Source organism: Lynx rufus, unplaced genomic scaffold (genome assembly GCF_022079265.1).
Source record: "Lynx rufus isolate CCGP_SWC_20201006 ecotype Redwood Valley unplaced genomic scaffold, mLynRuf1.p SCAF_1, whole genome shotgun sequence".
NCBI lineage: Eukaryota > Metazoa > Chordata > Mammalia > Carnivora > Felidae > Lynx > Lynx rufus.
The window spans coordinates 80,717,182-80,739,330 of NW_025814823.1; the positions used below are offsets into that span (position 1 = coordinate 80,717,182).

General features: G+C 46.1%; 1 protein-coding gene across 1 annotated transcript in view; it reads right to left on the reverse strand.

Annotated features, from left to right (window-relative positions):
* Positions 1-8,242: 8,242 nt before the first annotated feature.
* The window catches only part of ANKRD10 (ankyrin repeat domain 10), a 33,799-nt gene continuing 19,892 nt past the window's right edge, over positions 8,243-22,149 (reverse strand). The window contains exons 5-6 of the mRNA XM_047081775.1: positions 13,159-13,254; positions 8,243-9,811 (exon numbers count right to left, since the gene is read on the reverse strand). Coding sequence (XP_046937731.1) covers positions 9,336-9,811; positions 13,159-13,254 — 572 coding nt within the window. The 3' untranslated portion in view covers positions 8,243-9,335. The remainder of the gene's footprint in view (positions 9,812-13,158; positions 13,255-22,149) is intronic.

Consider the following 22,149-nt stretch of genomic DNA (forward strand, 5'->3'; position numbering starts at 1 on the left):
GAGCGGCGTGCGAACATCCTGCGTTAGAAACACGGCCGGCCAGGCAGGCGTTAAGACTCCGCCGTGGGGCGCCTGGGTGGCGCAGTCGGTTGAGCGTCCGACTTCAGCCAGGTCACGATCTCACGGTCCGTGAGTTCGAGCCCCGCGTCGGGCTCTGTGCTGACTGCTCAGAGCCTGGAGCCTGTTTCCGATTCTGTGTCTCCCTCTCTCTCTGCCCCTCCCCCGTTCATGCTCTGTCTCTCTCTGTCCCAAAAATAAATAAACATTGAAAAAAAAATTTAAAAATAAAATAAAAAAAAAAAAGACTCCGCCGTGACTCTCATACCAGGAATTTTTCATCTGCGCACAGATTACCGTAACCCTGCCTGCACTCTCAGTGCCCCTCGCTGTTTCATTTCGTGAGCGCCTGCCAGTCCTGAGCGCCGCACTCTGGTTAGACGGTGACTCCTGCTCTCTGCAGTGGCCGGGCTCCAGAGCTGCAAACCCTGCGTCAGCACGTGCTGACCCGCTGCTCTGGTGGGGGGGGGGGGAGCGGGGTGCGGGGGATGGAATCAGGCCCCTGCGAGCGTCTGGTCCCAACATCTTCCCCAACCATCAACTCGTAACCTTGTTTCACGTGTGTCTCTGTTTAAAGACACCCCGCTTGCCACACGTTGTTGGCCCATTAACCGCTGACCCCGCAGACACCAGAAGGGCACCTCACGCCTGAAGGAAGCATTTTCTCTGCAAGGCGCAGCTCAGCCTCCCTGCACAAGGGGCGCTTGGCCCGACCCCTGTGGCCACTTCACAGTGAAGCCACCAGCCAAAAGCACAGACACGTGAAAACCGTGGCACAAAACGCACTGGGAAGAGGACCCCCGCCCCCCCCAGCCCCCACAGAGTCTGAGCGCTGGGACACGGGGCACAGAACACGGTCTCACGGTCTCTGCTGGCGCCGTGGGCGCTACGATGGGACTGGACGAAAGATCTGCACGGAGCCCCGAGGGCTGATTTGGGGTCTGGACACACTTCAGCAAGTAGGTGATTTCCCAAGTTGGGAGTCTGCAAACATGAGGGCTGGCTGCACAGACACCTGCCTGAGTCTGGGTCCCACGATAAGGCGGTGCCTCGATCGGCCGCTTCCCGGCTTGCCTCAACGGCACGTGTCCTCTTTCTGGCTCGTGGTCCAGACAGGGCGCCCACCAGCCCAGGCCCACCCTTCCACACCGTGGGGATAACCAACCGGACCCCAAGCATCTCCCCTGCACGGCGGGCACGGCCTGAGCTTTGCCTGTGCGGGCACTGGGGGAACATGGTGGGGAGGGTGGGGAGGGGGTCTCTCCCTGGCTGGGTGTGCATTTTTGCACATTCCAGCACCTGCCACACACCCCCGGTAGCGTGTGTGCGGAGGCTGTGGGCGCGTGCAGGGGCGTCGTGCCCCACGTCAGTCCTCAGTGACACTGCTGCCTCGGCCAGGGCCTGGTGACCACCTTGCCACGACCCTCCTGGGGGCTGCGACCCCCTCGGGACCCCTCCAGCCTTGGCCGGCCCTCGTCGGGCCCGGACCCGTCATCACCCGGGGGGCTGTGACCACAGCTCCTGCCCACGAGGCCCGAACTGCAAAGCACCCCTTTGCGAACGCCTGCGGCCTGGGTCTCCTCCCTCAGCCCCGCGGGGCCCTGTCACAGCTCCCTTCCCGTCCCTGTAATTACCCTCCTATCCTAGTTCACGGGTTTTCAGAGCAAGTGTTGCTCTGAGTCTCTGTCCCTCCTGATCACCTGGGCGGCCTCTTTACCCCTTTCGACTCGGGGTGCTTCCCGATTTCCCATCTCAGTCTCCCTTCTGAATCACCCCCAGAATCTTGAATCCCTAACTTCAGAATTACCTGACAGAGAGGTTATACAAAGTCTGTTTCAGGACGGTTTCTAAGACCTAACCAAATCTTAGTTTCCCACCCTACGAAACCCCTGAACAAAGCCGCAGAGGCCTGCGTCACCGGTGACAGAGAAAAATAAGACACTGTAAACATCCCACTCACCCGGGTCAGGTTCACTGGTCTGAGTTCTTTCTCAGCAGTGACCTCGGGGCCTCGCAGAGAGGAGGTCCGGCCAACACACCCCAGTAAGTCTTCACGTCTGTTCCCAACGTCTCCTGACTCATCCCAGCTCCCTCTCTGCACGCCCCCTGCCCTCACCCCCCTGGGCCCCGCCGGCTGTCCTCCTGAAGGCAGAGCTACCAGTGAAGACCGTGGCCTCTGGACCCTTCTGTCCCCTCAGCGCCCACACCGCGGCCTCCCTCCCACCACACGCCCTGTCCGTCTGACCCTTCGTGACTCAGTCACAGCTTGGACGGTGTCACCGTCTGCCCAGATTCTCGTCGCGGACCAAGTCTAATGCGAGCTCTCCCCCTGCCCAGTGTCACTCGGGCTCGTGGTCACTGAGTGGGGGAAACCAGGCCCGTGGAGCCGCACCACGTGTCCGGACACCCCCTGGCCCTCCTGCTCCCCCACACAGCCCCCCAGGGTGAAGGTCCCCACCCGCCTCCCGTGCCCATCTGGAAGCGTCCCCTCCTTCCTGTCTTCCCATCTGCAGACTCTCCAGGAGGCACGGCCCCTTCTTCCTATGGACTCCTTCTTGGTTCTCCATTGCAGGAGAACTCTTCAGAAATATCCTAGTTTCCGTCTCCAATTAATCTACTCCCATTCTCTGCCTCATTATGAAAACATTCGCTCTACAGACAAGCTAAAGAATGCCCAGGCACACCTGTCTAGATTCCCAGTATCTATCATTTAGTCCCTGAGGTCTCACTGCCCCAAACATCAGGGCATCGTACACCCAACACGGGGCTCGAACTCATGACCCCGAGATCCGGTCGGAAGCTCTACCGACCGAGCCAGCCAGGTGCCCCTCTTTCAGCAGTTCTTAAACTGTGACCTGCAGGCCCTTGGGGACCCTGGGGCATTTCCGGGCACCCCAGATGTCATAACCGTACAACCAAGGAGGCAGGACTTCTTCCTGTGTTGACAAGTACGTTGATGGTTCACAAGAAATGCTACCAGTCTCAGCAACAATTTCCCAGCTACTATTCTGTTTCCAGCACTGCAGTTTTTAAAAAGCCAATTCCACTTAAGAATGTCCTTGACACAGTGAAAATAATTTTATTAAGATCTCGACCGCCAAGTACGTATTCTGTGTGACGGAACAGAAGGCACACATAAAGGATTTCTGCCGCACGGTGGGGGCGGAGCCTCCGAGCCATCAGCCCAGAGCCTGACACGGGGCTCAAACTCACGGACTGCGAGATCGTGACCTGGCTGAAGTCGGACGCTGAACCGACTGCGCCACCCAGGCGCCCCAGCACTGCAGTTTTTAAAAAGCCAATTCCACTTAAGAATGACACAGTGAAAATAATTTTATTAAGATCTCGACCGCCAAGTACGTATTCTGTGTGACAGAAAAGAAGGCACACATAAAGGATTTCTGCCGCACGGTGGGGGCGGTCTCTAGGAAAAGCACGTGTCTGTGTCACAGTGTAACCAGTTGCTTTTTTCTGGAAACATCGTTTTGACTTGAAAGCATGATTGAGAAACTACAGTTACTAAGACCTGGGTGTCTGACAGATAACGTTCTGTGGAATTTCACCAGGTGACCCTAGCCACTTCAAGAGAAACGACTGAGTCTGAAGACGAAGTTTGAGCTTTTGAGCAAAAATTAGAATTTCCAAACTTGTATCCACCACCATGCACTTGACAGTTTCCAGCTGTGAACTTTTATGAGACTGTTACTGATATTAAGGTGATTTTGTATAATAAATACAATGTTTCAGCATTTGGAAGATCTGCAAAACTCAGTTAAAGAATATTTTCCAGCCCCCTGGGTGGCTCAGTCGGTTGAGCGTCTGACTTTGGCTCAGGTCGTGATCTCACGGTTCGTGGGTTTGAGCCACGCATCGGGCTCTGTGCTGACAGCTCAGAGCCTGGAGCCTGCTTCGGATTCTGTGCTCCCTCTCCCTCTCTGCGCCTCCCTGATTCACACTCTGACTCTCTTAAAAATAAATGTAAAAAAAAAAAAAAAAAAAAAGAAAGAAAGAAATTCACTGATATGGTCTGATTTAACACTGCAACTAACCCTGAAGAAACTACCACTGTAGAGTTCTGGTGTATCAATTACCTGTTTGAGGCCATATTTTCTTTACATACTTCAACCAAAACATTTATTTAAACCTTTCTCTTTCAAATGTTTTATAGTTTTCAGTGTAGGGTTTTGAGTATCTTTTTCTTAAATACAATTAACATACAGTGTTACATTAGTTTCAGGTGTACAATGGGATTCAGCAATTCTATACATTTCTCAGTGCTCATCAAGGTAAGTGTGCTTTTCATTCCCTTTATCCGTCTCGTCCATACCGATCCACCTCCCCTGTTAACCACCAGTTTGTTCTCTGTACTTAAGTCTGGTTTTGGTTGGTCTCTTTTGTTTGTTTTGCTTCTTAAATTCTACATACGAATGAGATCATATGGTATCTGTCTTTCTCTAACTTATTTCACCCAGCATTATACCCTCTAGGTCCATCCATGTCATGGCAAATGGCAAAACTTCATTCTATTTTATGACTGAACAATATTCCACTGTATATATATACATATACACACCACCTCTTCTCTATCCTTCATGTATCGATGGGCACTTGGGCTGCTTCCATATCTTGGCTGTTGCAAATAATGCTGCAGTAAACACAGGGGCATGTATCCTTTCGAATTAGTGTTTTCATTTTTTAGGGGGATTAATAGTAGTGGAATTACTGGGTCGTATGGTAATTCTGTTTTTAATTTTTGAAGAACCTTCATATTTTCATAGTGGCTGCACCGATTTGCATTCCCACCAAGACGTTCATTTTTTTCCACCTCCTCGCCAACACTTGTTTCTTGTGTTTACTTTAGACATTCTGACAGGTGTGAGGTGATATCTCAGTGTGATTTGGATGTGTATTTCCCTGACGTTGAGGGATGTTGAACATCTTTTCATGTGTCTGTTGGCCACCTATAGGCCTACTCTGATGCTCCATCCATTTTTTTAAACTTGAAGTTTACTTATTTGAGAGCGAGCACAGGAGTAGGGAAAGGACAGAGAGAGGAGAGAGAGAATTCCAAGCAGGCTCTGCACTGTCAGTGTGGAGCCCAATGTGAGATGCAAACTCATGAACCATGAGATCATGACCTGAGTGGAAATCAAGAGTCAGACACTTACCTGACTGAGCCACCCAGGTGCCCCTCCTCTGTCCATTTTTAACTGGACTGTTTTGTTTTGTGTAGAGTTATGTAAGTTCTTTATATATTTTGGATACTAATCCCTTGCCAAATATATCAGTTGCAAATATCTTCTCCCAGCCAGCTGATTGCCTTGTTTTACGGTGGCTTCCTTTGCTGTGGTAAAGCTTTTTTTTTTTTTTTTTTTTTTTGGTGTAATCCTAATAGTTTAACTTTGCTTTTATTTCCCTTGCCAGAGGAGACATATATAGAAAAATGTTTCCACGGCTGATGTCAAAGAAATGACTGCCTTTGTTTTCTTCTAAGATTTTTATGGCTTCAGGTCTTACATCTAGCTCATTTTGAATTTATTTTTGTGTGTGGTGTGATAAAGTGGTCCATTTTCATTCTTTTGCACATAACTATGCAGTTTTCCCAACACCAGTATCTGAAGAGACTTTCCCCATCATATAGTCTTGCCTCTTTTGCTGTAGATAACTGACTATATAAGCATAGGTTTACTTTTGGGCTCTCTGTTCCGTTGATCTGTGTCTATTTTTGGGCCACTACCATACTGTTTTGATTACTATAGTTCTATGATATAACTTGAAGTCCAGAATTTTGATGCCTCATTTTGTTCTTTTTTTCAAGATTACTTTGGCTATTTGAAGTCCTTTGGGGTTCCAAACAAATTTTTAGTATTATTTGTTCTAGCCCTGTGAAAAATGCTGGTGGTATGTTGATAGGGATTGCATTAAGTCTGTAGATTGCTTTGGGTAGTGTAGACATTTTAACAAGATTTGTTCTTCCAATCCTTGAGCATGGGATGTCGTCCCATCTGTTTGTGTCTCCTTCAATTACTTTCACCAGTGTTTTATAGTTTTCAGAGTATAGAGCTTTCAAGTCCTTGGTTAAATGTTATTCCTAGGTATTTTATCATATTGGGGGCAATTGTAAGTGGGATTTTCTTAATGTCTCTTTTTTGCTATTAATGTATTTCATTATGTATAGATTTCTGCTTATTAATTTTGTATTCTGCAACCTTACTGAATTCATTCATCAGTGCCAGTAGTTCTCTGGTGGAGTCTTTAGGGCTTTCTGTATATATATCATGTCATCTGCAAATAGATTTTCTTTCCATAGTTCAACCAAAACATTCATTTGAACCTTTTTTTTTTCTCTGAAATGTTTTACAGTTTTCAGTGTGGAGGTCTTGAATATCTTTTAAGATATATCCCTAGGTATTTTATGGTTTTTGGTGTTACTGTAAATGGACTTTTTAAAGTCTAATTTACCAGGGCGCCTGGGTGGCTTGGTCGGTTAAGTGTCCGACTTCAGCTCAGGTCATGATCTCATGGTCCGTGAGTTCGAGCCCCGCGTCAGGCTCTGTGCTGACAGCTCAAAGCCTGGAGCCTGTTTCGGATTCTGTGTCTCCCTCTCTCTCTGCCCCTCCCCTGTTCATGCTCTCTCTGTCTCAAAAATAAATAAACGTTAAAAAAAAAATTAAAAAAAGTCTAATTTACCAATTGTTTGCCACTAGTATTTAAGTATACAAGCACCTAACAGGGTCTTCAGACCAAAAAAAGTTAAGAACCAGTTAACTATTATAATAGTTTAGGATGCACTTAATTTTGGCGAGACATGCAGAGCAAAATTTAAGCTTATTCTTGGTCAATGTTAAAATGACGTCCATATGTTTTTAAAGTACTAGATCATTCTTTGTCTTCTTCAAGTCTTAATTTAAAAAAATTTCCTGGGAATGCAAGCTGGTGCAGCCACTCAGGAAAACAGTGTGGAGGTTCCTCAAAAAACTAAAAATAGAACTACCCTATGACCCAGCAATTGCACTACTAGGCATTTATCCAAGGGATACAGGTGTGCTGTTTCAAAGGGACACATGCACCCTCATGTTTATAGCAGCACTATCAACAACAGCCAAAGTATGGAAAGAGCTCAAATGTCCATCGATGGATGAATGGATAAAGAAGATGTGGTATATATACACAATGGAGTATTACTCAGCAATCAAAAAGAATGAAATCTTGCCATTTGCAACTATGTGGATAGAACTGGAGGGTACTATGCTAAGTGAAATTAGTCAGTGAAAGACAAAAATCATATGACTTCACTCATATGAGGACTTCAAGACCCAAACAGATGAACATAAGGGAAGGGAAGCAAAAATAATATAAAAACAGGGAGGGAGATAAAACACAAGAGACTCATAAATATGGAGAACAAACTGAGGGTTGCTGGAGGGGTTGTGGGAGAGGGGAGGGCCTAAATGGGGGAGGGGCACTAAGGAATCTACTCTTGAAATCATTGTTGCGCCATATGCTAACTTGGATGTAAATTATAAAAAACAATAATAAAATTAAAAATTAAAAAAAAATTCCCCCAAATATATACAAAGTACACAGAACAATGAACATTTACATACCCAGTGTCAATATCAGCTCACATCCAGGCTTGTTTGAGGTTTGTCTCCACTCACTTTACCACTCCTGTTTCAGTTTTTTTAATGTTTTATTTTATTTTTGAGACAGAGAGAGACAGATATGAATGAGGGAGGGTCAGAGAGAGAGGGAGACACAGAATCGGAAGCAGGCTCCAGGCTCTGGCTGTCAGCACAGAGCCCGGCAGAGGGCTCGAACTCGTGAACTGAGAGATCATGACCTGAGCTGAAGTCGGACACTTAACCGACTGAGCCGCCCAGGAGCCTCCTGGGTTGCTGTCTTTTATGAAAATAAGCACGCAGGGACATTACTGTTGGCTGACAGCAATTTAGACCCCTAAGAGCCACCTAGTGAGACCAAGTATCCATACAACTAGAGCACACATGTTAACAAATCAAACAGTGGTAAGAAATAGCTACATGGGCAGGATCAGGGGAGTCAAGTAAAATCTTACAAGCAAAATAAAAGGCAATACTGAACTTGAACCTCCCTTCCTGTTTCCTGCACAGATGCGCCCTACGGGCCCTCACACCTTGGAAAGAAAGAACACCCTAGGAACAACTCGAGTGTGAGAGTTTTTTATTCAATTTGTAAAGAACAGTTTAAAAACAACATGTTAGTTACACTCTTAGAACATTGGTTTGTTCATCTGACATTTTCTCGATCTTCACCAATTTTTATTACAAAAATCAGAAAAGTAAAAATTCATTACAATATTTGCACAGTGTGACCACTAGTTGCCTAAACAAAAGCTAATTTCTATAAAACCATAAACTTAGTGCAGTTTTATTAAGAGAGATCCGAAATTCTCTCAGTTGACTGGATATACATAGTGGTATACATTTTAAAGCAGAAAACCCCAAAAAACAAAAATGAGGAAAAAAGAAAATATAAGTCAAAAAGTCAGTTAAACATTCTGACCTGGCAGTTCCTATAAAGAGTAATTTCCACTACCTATAAAGGAAACCGTTATCTGTGGTAAAAGTGTAGAGACAAAGCAAGAAATGTGGAATAATATCATAGGTCAGTCCCGGGCTGCACGTATTTTCAATGAAATCCAGGGCAGGGAGCCACGGCTTTAAAGAAGGGGCCGCTCACACCCCCGAACCACTACGTGTGGCTCTAAGCAAGACCTCACCACACGGCAAGTCGCAAAGTTTCCATGAAAAGACTGAAAAATCATTCTCTTCAAGAAATCTTTGTAAGGCTATACTTTGCATAGGGAAAGAGCTGTCTTCTGTCACAAATTCTACAGGAAAGAGTAAAAGCAAGCTCTTCAAAATCACTATGTGCAAGGAGTTGAATCACCAGGCACCTCATTTTCTGGCCCCAATTTATGTTGATCAGATATAATTTAATTTGACTGAAGGAATAATGGCAATTAAGGTGACGGTATTCAAAAGAAAACACTGCGGCTGGCGGGAGAAAAATTAAACTCCAGAAGAGGCTCACCATCCTGTGAAAGAAACAGCTATGCACTTAATAAGCCCTACGCGTGCATACAATAGGGACTCGGGAGGAACTTTTCCAATAAAAGCTTATTTTTTCCAGAAAGCTAAAGTATAAAAAAATAGTACAAGTCGCAGCATTCCCTCAAATCGATGCCACTTCAGGACTGAGCTGGCTGCTGCAGGGGGGTGGGGGCGAGTGCGTCTCTAAGAGCCGTGGTACAGGTGCATGGCCCCCAGGGCGCCGCTGCCGTGTCTGTCTCCCCCCTTCGCGGAGCCGGGGCGCTCTGCCACACTGTGGAGCTCGGGGATGCTTTCGGCAGTGTCCCCAAAGCCATGGTAGTGCCCATAGTGCAGACTCTCATCGATGTCCTCCACCCACGAAGGTCTATTAGCTACGCAGCTACTCGGACTCCCGTTCAGGTGCAGAGAGCCGCACATCTCCGCGTTAACGCTCACAGTCTTTTCCGGTTCCTCGGTCCCATTAATACAAACAGAACCCTGACTACTCGGAAAAGGCCGTCCTGGCACTAATCCGTTGCTAATTCCATTAGATCCTGTCAAGCACTGGTCATTCCTGCTTTCCATCCCACTGAGCTGTGTCGTGGAGGGGAAGTCCAAGTGTCCATTGATGGCACATCCGTTTGTCAATGTATTCGACACGGAGCTACTGTTTTTCACATCTGCATTAAGAAATACACCTGTCACCAAAATTCAGAACCAGGGGGGGAAGGAGAAAGTGCAAAAAATGTTTCACTGCTGCTACAATTGTAAAGGGTTTATTTAGCTTTTGTTTTTTCTCTCAAACAGACCGGTTCCTTCGCCGAAGTAGAAAACTGTGCACTGGCAGATTTAAAAATAGAACACAACAGTGCCACTTGCCTGGTAAGATAGGAAACATTTATGAATTTCAGTAGCATCGAGTAGCTGAGTTTAAAAACCTAAGCTGACAAATAACACGGCACGAAAAATACCAGCAGTACTGAAAAGCTGTCAAAAAAAAAACCTGTTCTCATTTTAAGACTACTTTCAGAAAGAAGTTTTAAAAATCACCCGAGAAAAAAGTCCAGCAGAACTAAACGGAAGGATTTCCACGGAGCTAAAATAAAACCCCACACCTCTGCAGCTCTTAAGGGAAAAAGAGAAGGGTCCGTGAAGCCGGGCCTGGGGCAGCTCCTGGGACCAGGCGAGACAGTGGCGCAGAGCTCCGTGGAGGCCGCCCGCCTCTCAAGCCGGGGAGGTGGACGCAAGAGGTCAAGTCTTAGCGCCACTCGCATCCACCTGGCACTTCTGCGAGATGCCACACGGCGGCGCAGGCACAGCGCAGAGCGGCGACGAGAGAATGAGTCGCTAAGTGTTTTCCCGCGTCCGCCCTGGGGCCAGCGGCACATTGGCACTGACTGGCGGGCTCCTCCAAGTTCAGCATTTACAGGGACAACGGGGTCCAAGGCTTCACCTAATTGGACTGATGTAAAAAATCACTTACGGTGGAAAAACGTTGGTTGTTTAGACATCCATTAAGAGGAGGATGCCTTATGGGGGGAGGTGGGAAGAGTCAGTCACAACATGTGCGGACCCACGGGAAGAGTCAGTACGAGGTATTTTTCGGTACGAGGAGACTCAAGACTACCATTTGTGTTCGTGGGGATTCGCTCAACAGCACAGAGGATCATCTACGATCAGGTCTTGCTTGTGACACTGAATTTAATCTCAATGGTCTGGGCTATTAAAGAAAGGTATTAAATACAGAGGAGAGGAGTCCCACTGCCTTCCCAGCGAGGACGCGTCTCTGCCCCCCAGCAGGGCTTGCTGTCCGCTGTGCCACCTGCCATCTGTGCGCCTCTGACTGGCGTCTGGACACCAGGCTTCTGTGTGATCCACAAATCTTCCCGCCAACAAAAAGATCACGGCTTGTTCAGTGAACAAAAACACCTTCCAAACATTCCATTAACCATCCATTTTTCTGGCAATTTAAGTGATAATCATAGTTTGGAAACTGCTATAAATTCTTCAGAGGATAAGGGATTATTATTTTTTTTTTCAAATTAAATGGCAGCTTTTCCATTTAGTAAACACTCAAGGCCAGAGAACAAGTGTCTCAAGAACCTAATAAAAAGAAATGAAACAAGATATTCCCAGAGAAACATTTATATCAGTTATTTTTCAAAAATAAAGTATAGACAACGTTTCCTGGGTGGTCAAACTCCCGACTATGATGGCAACCTTGACAGTGATTAGGACAAATAACGATGCACTTTTCACAAAGATGGATAGTACATTTCCAGGTGACTGGACCTGAAAAGGTAAACGAGCATGACCTTGGAAATCCGAGTTACCCAGACGCACTGTTCCCATGTAGTGTTCCCCGTGTGTGTGTGTGTGTGTGTGTGTGTGCGCGCGCGCGTGCATGTGTGCGTGTTGTTTCTCTTCGGTGCCCAGTTAGTGTAAATTAGCTCCATTATGCAATCTCAAAATCGAGGCCAGTTGATAACCTCACGTCGTCATGGAGTATCTAATAAAACTGAGCCTGAAAATAGCAGGTATCCCAGAGACTGGCTGAGCTGTGACCCCCGCATGGCCAGGACTGTGTCCTCCTGGCCGTCCTCACTTGGCTCCAGGCGCCCCTTGGGGCCCGCGCTCCTGCTCCCCGTCTGCCCACCCACCGTGGGGGATCCCTGGCAGCACAGTACCCTGTGTGTGTGCCGGCACACAGTGCCGTAAGCTGAGGGGAAATGTGGCATCTGCTCCGTTGGATGAGCTGGGCTTGAAACGAAGCATGGCCTTTTCAATCTACGCCCAAGCCTGGCATTAAGTTCAGCCCAAAAACCCAGGGAATTAGTGCGTGAAGAGTAAAGAGTGATTACTCCTGCCTTTTTAAAAGCATGTAGCAATGCCATTTATTTATTTATTTATTTATTTATTTATTTATTTTGAAGAGCTTTGAGTTTTGGTTTTCGTCTTTGGCCAAGGTCTTTAAATGCGTTATCCAATCAAAATTTCCCTTAGAAAATCTACCCACTGAATTCTTTGGCAAAAAGGCGAATCCACCTGTAACAACCCTGTACGCTTCTAGAAAGATGTGCACATTTCCCTCTCATTTTAGTAAATAGAAATGATTTCTTCACGTACGTCTGGGAAACCGTACACATAATCTCCTACCCCGCTGAAGAATTTAGCACAGAGATACACTAACAAAGCCTTAAAAACCAACCAAGCAACCAACCAGTATCTCCTAAACGTATCAACACAGGAGGAAACAGCTAACGTGTTTTCAGGGTCACCTGAAGAATGGCAGAGCAAAGTGTTAACTGAAAGGATAAATCTCGAGAGATTCTAAATGCTAAAAAGAAATGGAGCCTTCGACTTTTAAAAACTGAAAATGACTATCAACCGTTTGAACGTGTTAACACTCTGGGCATGCAAAACGTGTTTCGTGAGGCGCGGTGTTCAGCGACGCCCCAGAAGCCAGAGCGACCGGGAGCGGCGAGCAGGAGAGTCCACAGCGGCGTGACCGGTCACGAGTGAGAACCACGCATCGGCTGGAGCTCCTTGTCTACAGCGGGTCACGCTCCCCGCCCTTTATCCCGCTGAGATTACCGGCAACGGACGCCCGTCCGGTGCGTTCACCCAAAGGTCACATGTCAGAAAGGGACGCATGCAAAACCCAGGAGAATTAAACAAGGCACGTTAAGCAAAAGTTTCAAATCAAAATAGGAAGATTGCACTTAACAGCTTTCACAGCTATACAACGTGCACCCAAAACACTGTATCCTTGTTGTCTACAAACTCGCCCAAGATATGCACACGGCAGAACATTCTTTAAAATGCTGGACAACAGAGTGCAAACGTTGTGAGAGAAACTCATGTTAGAAATAATACGCATACTGGTTCTTGCAACGACAAGGGGTCTGCATTGCGGACACAGTATATATTTCTATTTCTTTTGGTCCGACAGAACCACCCTCCTGCTGTGTGGTGTCTTCGACCATGGGGCTGTTGCCGCAGCTAACAGGAAACTGTCCACCCCCACCTGTTACAGCAGCACACTCTCTGTCGACGAGCATTCTGTCCGCATCGTCTTCCGTCTCGCCATTCTCCAGCGGCACGCAGTAGTCCGAGCTCTGAGCTGCACAGAACACAAAGGCGATTTTAGATCCCCGGACCTAAGAGCCTTCAAGATAATCCTGTTGCCTCAAGAGCACTAGCTGCTGTGAAACTGCCAACAACTTGGTGATCCACAGACGGCTGATAAATCAAGTACGCTCCTGGGAAACCCCCTTTTCCATAATAAAGAACATCTCCTCAAGTCTGCGGTTTCAATGAAAAGTCACGGGATTCCAGGTACTCATTCTACGTATGCTCGATGGTACAAATTCTCCTTTAAGACGGTCACCTAGACAAAATACAACAGGTGTACAACCCAGAGATGTTTCTAAATAGGTTTTTAAGGTCAGCATATTCTATTATGCCCCAAATGTTCTTTCAGTTGTGTTTCATAAATACTAAGATAATTCTTGAATAGCATCAACCATTAAAACTATCTTCAAATTTCAAAACAAAAATCACTAATTTCAGTAGCAGAAAATGAGGTTAAAGTCAAGACTCAATAGTGTCCTGGTGAGGCACAGGCCTGTGCACCAACACACGATAAAACTGGAAACAAACCTTAAGAGTCTTAGTTTCAAGACATTTGAGAGGAAGTTACAAATGCACATTCCTCAGAAAATGATCATTCTGTGTGTCTTGGAGAAAAACTAGCGTGCACGTTCCATCGTGTCTCCTCCAAGTATCGCCTTTGCGCACACTTCCCCTAGGAAACCCGTCGACAGGAACAGTCACGGTCACTGGACATTTGGCTTTCTAGTCTTCATAAGTATGTGCTGTTATAAAAATGGACCCCAAAGTCACTTTTATGCCTTGCCTTCTTATTCATTTACCATGGCATGAACGCATCTCATCAACTAAGTTCAAAAGAATTCATTAAAGTCGAATAGTCATCCACTGCATGGCTGTGTTATAATTCACCCACCACCAAATCCCCACCGCTGTCTGGCTTTGCTTCAGCTTTCTTTCCTGTCATGAACACCATAATCAACATCCTTATAGACACAGCTCTGTGTCCATTTCTGGTTCTTTAGTCAGAGAAACACTGAGAATTATTGAGTCCAAGGATATACAACAAACAGTAACTTTCAGAACTAAATATTTCTTTCAAATAAACATTTAAAAACTGACACGAACTCTGCAGCTCTAATTACTACTAATTCTAGAGGCACATGAGTCATTTTCAATATACATAACAGGAATGAGCATCAGGGCGCCTGGGGGGCTCAGTTGGTCAAGCATGTGACTTCGGCTCAGGTCATGATCTCGTGGTTCGTGGGTTTGAGCCCCGCGTTGGGCTCTGTGCTGTCAGCTCGGAGCCTGGAGCCTGCTTTGGAATCTGTGTCTCCTTCTCTCTCTGGCCCTCCCCTGCTCACGCTGCCTCTCAAAAATGAACATTAAAAAAAAAAAAGAAAGAAATGAGCATCAAGGCCCCTGGGTGGCTCAGTCAGTTAAGTGTCTGACTTTGGCTCCGTCATGATCTTGCCATCTGTGGGTTGGAGCCCCGTGTCAGACTCTGCTGACAGCTCAGAGCCTAGAGCCTGCTTGGGGTTCTCTCTCTCCCTCTGTTCTCTGCCTCTTCCCTGCTCACACTCTCTCAAAAATGAATAAACATTAAAAAAAAAAACAAAACAGGAATGAGCATGCCACGTCTAGATTCTTACTAACCCTAACCCAAACTATGGAGACCAAAGATAATAATGTATGGTCTTCATGAAAGAGGCACACATTCTGAGTGGTGAGTATGTGGGGAAAACAGAAAGTGAACAGTGTGGTTTGTGTAGCTGGGCAAAAACCTGAGCGAACAGGCACGGGGCCAAGAGAACTCCACAAGAGAGGTGCTTGCAAACCAGAGGCGTTAAACGGTGGGTTTCAGTCTTTCCCACTGAGAGCTTTCCTTCCTCCTCTAAGGGCCTACGTCAGCGACAGGCAAGGCTCTACCTTCACTGTGAAACAAGGTACTTTCAGGAAATCAGCAGTAAACAGGCCACCTTCAAAAGCCGGGTGGGTGGCCCGGGCATCTGGGGTGCAAGTTGACCAAGTAAGTCCTCATGACCTTCAGGGAGACCTCAGCTAGTTACTTGGGGGATGAGGAGTGTGCAGTCGGCGGGCTCTGCCCCTTCCTCTCCTATGCCTGAGAAGTCAGGCAGGTGCTCAGGTGGCTGAAGGAGAACTGTGCAGGCCAGCACGGCAAAGCCACAAGTGTCCTTGCAAACAGGAAGGAAGATTCCACTGGGATACAACACAGCTTTTGGTATGCATACTTGTAACGTCCGCTCTTCAGAATTCAGGGGCCAGTGTCCCTCCGGAAAAGTGACAGCTAGGCTATCTGTACAATTTCAGATTTCTGAAAAGCAGGTTTAAAAAAAAAACAAAAACAAAACTGACAGAGGACAAAACAAAAAACAAAAAACAAAAAACAAAACAAAGAAAAAAAAACCCAAACAACCAAACAACAGTGCTTCATAAAAGCAGGGAAATTTGTCTCCTCATCCCCTAAGCCCAGGGCCTGGAAGAGCGCCCGCCTCAGTGCATGAAGCCCACGGGCTAGCCTGGAATGGCTGCGACACAGCAATCCAACAAAAAGTCTCAATAGTAAGTAGAGTAGCCAGTAATGAAGCCGGGAGAATTCCCTCCGATGAGACCGGCTGTAAAGTGGAGTGGGACACGAGGGCACACCTGCCACTAGGGGGCCAGAAGGGCCGCTGGCAAAGGAGTCTGGGGACATCGGAGGGAAAACTGTGTCCAAGGGGAGGGGCCAGGGCCCGATGCCACTTCACAGCAAAAACGACTCCCTGAACCTGAGACCCAGGCTCCGCACTAGGGACTACTCGGCAACGGTCCCATCTCACAGGCGTCACTTTGTGAATGCTGATAGTACCTCATTAACACGGCAGGAGAAAAATGAAACAGACCAAGGGCTTGCATATTTTAGTAGGCAAGGAACTCTTTAATGTGGGCAGCAGGTGCTGATGCAGCCAGCCTAGAATTCTCATTCTCTACAGACAGGCAATCTTTGTAGTGCATTGTTCCCGTAGAATGTCTGCAAGGATTTTTAACTCCTTGGCTGATAATCCGGCTGGCCCAGAACCCTGAGTAGTACTATTTTATACTTCACTTATTTCTAGCACCTCTAAGTAGGAAGTGCTTAATCACTCAGAGGAAGGCATTCAACTTGCAACTTACTTTTTAAAACTGTATTTTAGAAACCACGATGTTAATATTGACCTCTCAGAATTTTAAGAGCACTGGATCTGACTTCACTCTTTTCTCCCACACGTACCCACTTTGTCTTTGCCAGAGGAACCAATGAAATATTCCACATTGTATCTGAGAAAGGTGGACTTACAGAAATTTCAGAAAAAACAAAATGTCTTTTTTCCAAGTTACCCATTTTGATCTTATTTACACTTTGGAAAAGAAGAGACTCCCTTCCATTTTCCTACTGACCTCCACAGTTAAAAGGAAAAAACTTACTGAACATTTTATTAAAAAATGTCCTTACCTTTTACTTGGTCAAAGCAGGCATTTGAGAAGATTCTAGAACATGTTAGATGTTGAATAGTTGTGACAGAAAACTGGCTAGGCTTCACTCAAAATAAACCCTCCCAGCTTCCTTCCTGCAGAAGCAAGTCCTAACCAAGTGTGACCACTGAACACAGAAATCTGCCTTTGTACTTCCATCTAAAATCCCTAAAGCCAGTTCTTAGCAAGGCTCTAAAACTACAGATTTATTTTATGACCAAGCCATTTGAAAACATGGGAAAGATACTATACTTTGCTTTTGGAAACCAGGCATCACCTATCTGCTGCATTACAGAAACCATGCCATCGAGGAAGCTGGCTGCTGTGCTGGCTGTCAAGTCTGGAAGGTGCACACTTACTGTGCAACCAGCATGCCACCTGTACAGACATGTAGGACATGTACACAAAAACTAGATTTATTTTTTATTATTTTTAAAAGTAAGCTCTATGACCAACATGGGGCTCGAACCCAACAAGCCTGAGATCAAGCGTCCACGCTCCACTGACTGAGCCAGCTGGGCGCCACCAAAAACAAGATTTCAATTGCCAAGGGCACTGAAGGACTTACCCAGGACTCACAAAAATAAGCCTAACCTGGCTTAACTTTAAAAGCAGAGAAATCTCTTAAAAGGCAAAAACCAATCTGTACGGTCACATACTTCTAAGATGTGAGGGTTTCCAGGGGGGCTCAGTCGGTTAAGCGTCTGACTTCAGCTAAGGTCATGATCAGGTCATGAGTTCGAGCCCCGCGTTGGGCTCTGTGCTGACAGCTCGGAGCCTGGAGCCTGCTTCGGATCCTGTGTCTCCCTCTCTCTCTGCCCCTCCCCTCCCCACACTCTCTCAAAAAAAAAAAAAAAAAAAAAAAAAGTGAGTGCCCCAGCTGGCTAGTGGGGTGCTAACCCCCCGACACCTTCCACACAGGTGAGACCACCTGATGTGCAAATACTGCCAAGCTGTTCACACAACGGACTTCAGTGAGGTTGGGGGCAGGGCATGGACTAGTGATCTCCTTCCTCTGTGCATCTTTCAGGTGCCAGTGCTGCGGGGGTCCCAGGTCCACCTCACCCCCCTGCGGTCTTCCCCTTGGAACCAGGAGCTCTGACCACCAGGGAAGCCATCAGTGCCCCTTTAACAAAGCCAGGAAGGAAATGTCCCCTTGGTAGTTCCCACCAGCCCTAATTAATCAGAACTATTCTTGATTCCACTACAGAGCACATTTTACTCAAATAATTACTTTTTAAAAGAAAGGTGCTATTAACATCAGAGCAGTACTAAGGCCAAAGTGAGGGTGGTTCTACTGTGAGGTGACCTTTCATAGGACTTTAGCTCCTGCCGTGGCCCCAAGTCAGGCCCTGGGGGAAAGTCAGGAGGGCAGGGGAGCGGAGATGTCAAGGGCACGGAGCAGCAGTGATGGTTCTGGAAACACTGAGGTGGGACTTGGGATTTTGTTAAAAGGACAGGGAAAGGAAGGTGCATGAGAAGAGACAGTTCTGAAGAAGGTGCGCCAGGACGGAGTCCCGCTGGTTCCTGCCACAGCCGCGGCTCGGGAGGTCTGAATTCGGGAGAGTGCGCATCACAGAAACCTCCTGGTGTCGAAGTGGGACTCATTCACATTGCAGGTACATGACACTAAGTCTTTAGGGACTAAGACGAAACAATCACCTGTTATTCAAACCAGTGTTCTCCTCCTCTGGTCAAACAACGGAAGACAAGTAGTCCTTTCCTGCAAACATGAGGACGCTTAGCACACCTGATGTCATGTGTATGTATAGGACAGACAGAATCAAACGAGGAAGCAAATTACAGATTTACTCCTGGGGAGGCATTTGATTTCCTGAATCTCAGGCTCAAATTACTTAGAAGTATCATGTAACAAATCACACCCTCTCCTTTCCCCGCTGCCCCTCTTTAAGTGTGGTCCAGACAGATAATTAAAAGGTGGAAACTCTTCAATGTCAAATTCACCCTGGGCACGAGTGTACTGAGAAACTTCTCATTGCTGATTTTTTTTTAAACTAGGCTCCACACCCAGCGCAGACCTTGAACTCATGACCCTGAGATCAAGAGTCACATGCCCTGACTGACCCAGCGAAGGGACCCCCTCATTGCTAATTTTAAACTGAGTCATAGTACTGTAGACACTCTCCCTAAAAGGTATTTTTATAAACTACTTAATACATTATGAGATTCTAAAATCAGTAATATATCTTTGATTAAAAAACAAAACCATGAAGTCAATTTAACGAGAGATCTGGTATCACCACGGCCTACTTCCTATGGCAACGGATTCCAATTATAGAACCCTGGGCTACTGGGCCAGTGTATAACTCACACCGCCTTGCCCAACTCAGACTCCGGGATTGCACCCAAAACACTTCCTGATTAAAACAATGTGGAAGCTTCTCTCCCGGATGGGACTGGCGTTCTTTTCCAACCAGTCTCCCTGGTAAGTTTGGCCGAGTTTCCGAGGACTACACACATCTGAGAAACTGTACTGAATGTTATTCCTGAAGATTAACAGAAATGCTAACAAACCTGAACCGTTAGAGCAGCTGTAACTGAAGGCCATCTGTCACTCCATCCTGGGCGAATGGCTGATAAATGGGGCAGGGGGAACACCTCAAAACCCACTTACATACTGATGCTTCCTTAATACAACCCCAAATGAATAAAATCCCTTCTAAGGCCAAATACTTTTAATCGAAATCAGCTGTTTAAATGACTTTGGATTTTACTTCGCCCTCCATAGTTCACGGCCGCGTCCACCAGGTCTGTGCTCTGAGCAGTAGACACTGGCATCAACGGTAGAAGCTGGGCACCTCCCCTGGGACCACCTTTGTCGTGCACTTGTTCCCACAGGGCAGTTTATGTGGCCACATGGAAAGGCTGAGGCATTCTTAACCCTTCAACTCTTTTTCCATCGGTAATTTCCAAGGGAAAACCACACCAATAACCTTAAAATACTTGAAAATTGTTTATTGAAAGCAGAGACAGAGGCTACTTTCTGTGGAGAAGAGTAGAGAACTTTCAGACTCAGGATTCCAAAGTTAAAAAAAAAAAAGTTAAAAAATAAAATTTACAAGGCACATCTTTAAAAGCTAGCTGAGCCAGAAAAATTTCTGGAAGTACCTGCTTTTATGAACATAGATTGCACACCAAAACACAAGTATGTGTAATTCTTAAGCTGTAGAAAGACGGAATGGACTGAGTTTTATTAATAAGGTCCAAGCTATACATTTATACAGAAAAGATATTCCTGGCACCTATTAAAAAAAAAAGAAAAAAGAAAAATAAAAAAAGCAGCAGCCAAACTTACACTGGGGGTGGGGGGGGAGAGGGAGAAAGACAATTTTAAACTCTTTTAAATACTTTTACATGTGAAGTTATTCAAAAAGGCATTTTATATCATGTATTGCATATGGAAAAAAACACTTATTTTTACTCTGGCATGAAAATCAAAAACTTGTCTACAAAATGAATAATTCAGAGTGAGCAAAAATTTAAGCTCACACATTTAAAGAGCAAATCAAAACAAGACGCCAGAAATTAAATGAAAAGTAACTTGAACATATCTTGAATTGCATACTAAAACCCGATCAAAGAATGGAAATGGCTATATAGCTACCGAAGGCAAAAAGAACCTCACTTAGAAAATCCAGGCAGCTGGGGAAACATCTTTAGTAGTGGAGACACCCCCACTCACAGTGAGTATGTAACGATAAAATGAAAAAAATCCCATCTCTTTCCTCAGAAGAAAGACGGGCAGGGGACGGCATGAGATGGAGGCACCTGCCTGTGCTCCGGACAGAAATCCATGCACACACATGCTCGAGTGACACGTGGGCCATCCTCAGGACCACCACCGCTTGCAGGGCTGCGGTGTCCCAAGCGCCAGGTGCACGGAACTGCGATACGGCTCAGCACACAGCTGAGCACACGAGAGAGGAGCGGCGAAGTCAGGGCATCTGGAGTCGAGCCGAGATTTCTCCTGTGGTGGTGACAGAACAGGACCACTCCGGGTGTGTGCAGCAGAGCCCAACCGTGGGGCCGTATCCCCGAAGCACCAGGCTCCGGCCGCGTCTGCCTCCGAGCTGGCACCCGGCTGAGCAGGAACGGGCAGTTCGGGAAAGCCGCACGGGGAGTTTGGTGGGCAAAATGTGAGCCCCTAACCCTGGTCAAGCAAAACAAGTCCGTGTCTGGAAGAGGGAAATAAAAGCCCCTGAACATCGCATGATTCTTCAAACCCAATCCGTGTTTGGAAACAAGGTTTAGGAAACTTAAATTCAAGTTCCAGGAATCCTAGAAAGTCTTTTCAGGATACTTCAACAATGAGATACTGGCCAATTCAACTGACCCAAAAACCCTGACACTGGTTTTACGAACTCCTCAGGTACATTTCTGAGCCTTATTAGAATGTTAAGTGATGTCCTTAGGTACTAAACAGAATTTAAGATTTATCCTACATGACTCTCGCTTGAGGGCACAATGAAGCTAACACTTTATATCATTCCAAAATATTAAACCAGGCATTTAATAGAATGAAAAGGACTATATTTAAAAAGCGGTTGCTCGGGGCGCCTGGGTGGCGCAGTCGGTTAAGCGTCCGACTTCAGCCAGGTCACGATCTCGCGGTCCGTGGGTTCGAGCCCCGCATCGGGCTCTGGGCTGATGGCTCAGAGCCTGGAGCCTGCTTCCGATTCTGTGTCTCCCTCTCTCTCTGCCCCTCCCCCGTTCATGCTCTGTCTCTCTCTGTCCCAAAAATAAATAAATGTTGAAAAAAAAAAAAATTAAAAAAAAAAAAATAAAAAAAAAAATAAAAAGCGGTTGCTCTTAAAGGGCCTTTAAAGTACATTAGAAAGAATATTGGGACGTGGCACAAATGAATGACAATACTGGACAACACTTCACCATTAAAAACACCACTTCTCAAGTTTAGACACACCTTCCTGTTGTGCTTAGGACTGTTATAGCACCTTTCTAGAAAGCATGTATAATTATAAAAGTTACGAATTTGGTAAAACATTTAGGCTCATGCATTCATTCCTACAAAAGTCACAGAATTCACGATAAGCATTTAAAAGTAGATAATACAACTTTATCAGCTTTATAGTAAAAAAAAAAAACAAAACCAAAAACAAAAAAACCCCAAAACCAAACCTGTTTTCATCTGGACACAGTCCAGTTCAACTAAAAAGGTGCAGGATCATATGCAGACCCACACCAAATTTAGTCAATGCAGACCTCCGGCCACTCAGGGTTCCTCATACTACCCTTGGAGAGGTGATCTGCTCTCAAAGGGCACAACTTTGCATTTCTGCTCAGCAAGTCTTATCTAAGTTCATAATTTCAAGATGACTACTTTTCGTTGCGATCTCTAAATCTCTAAGTTCAT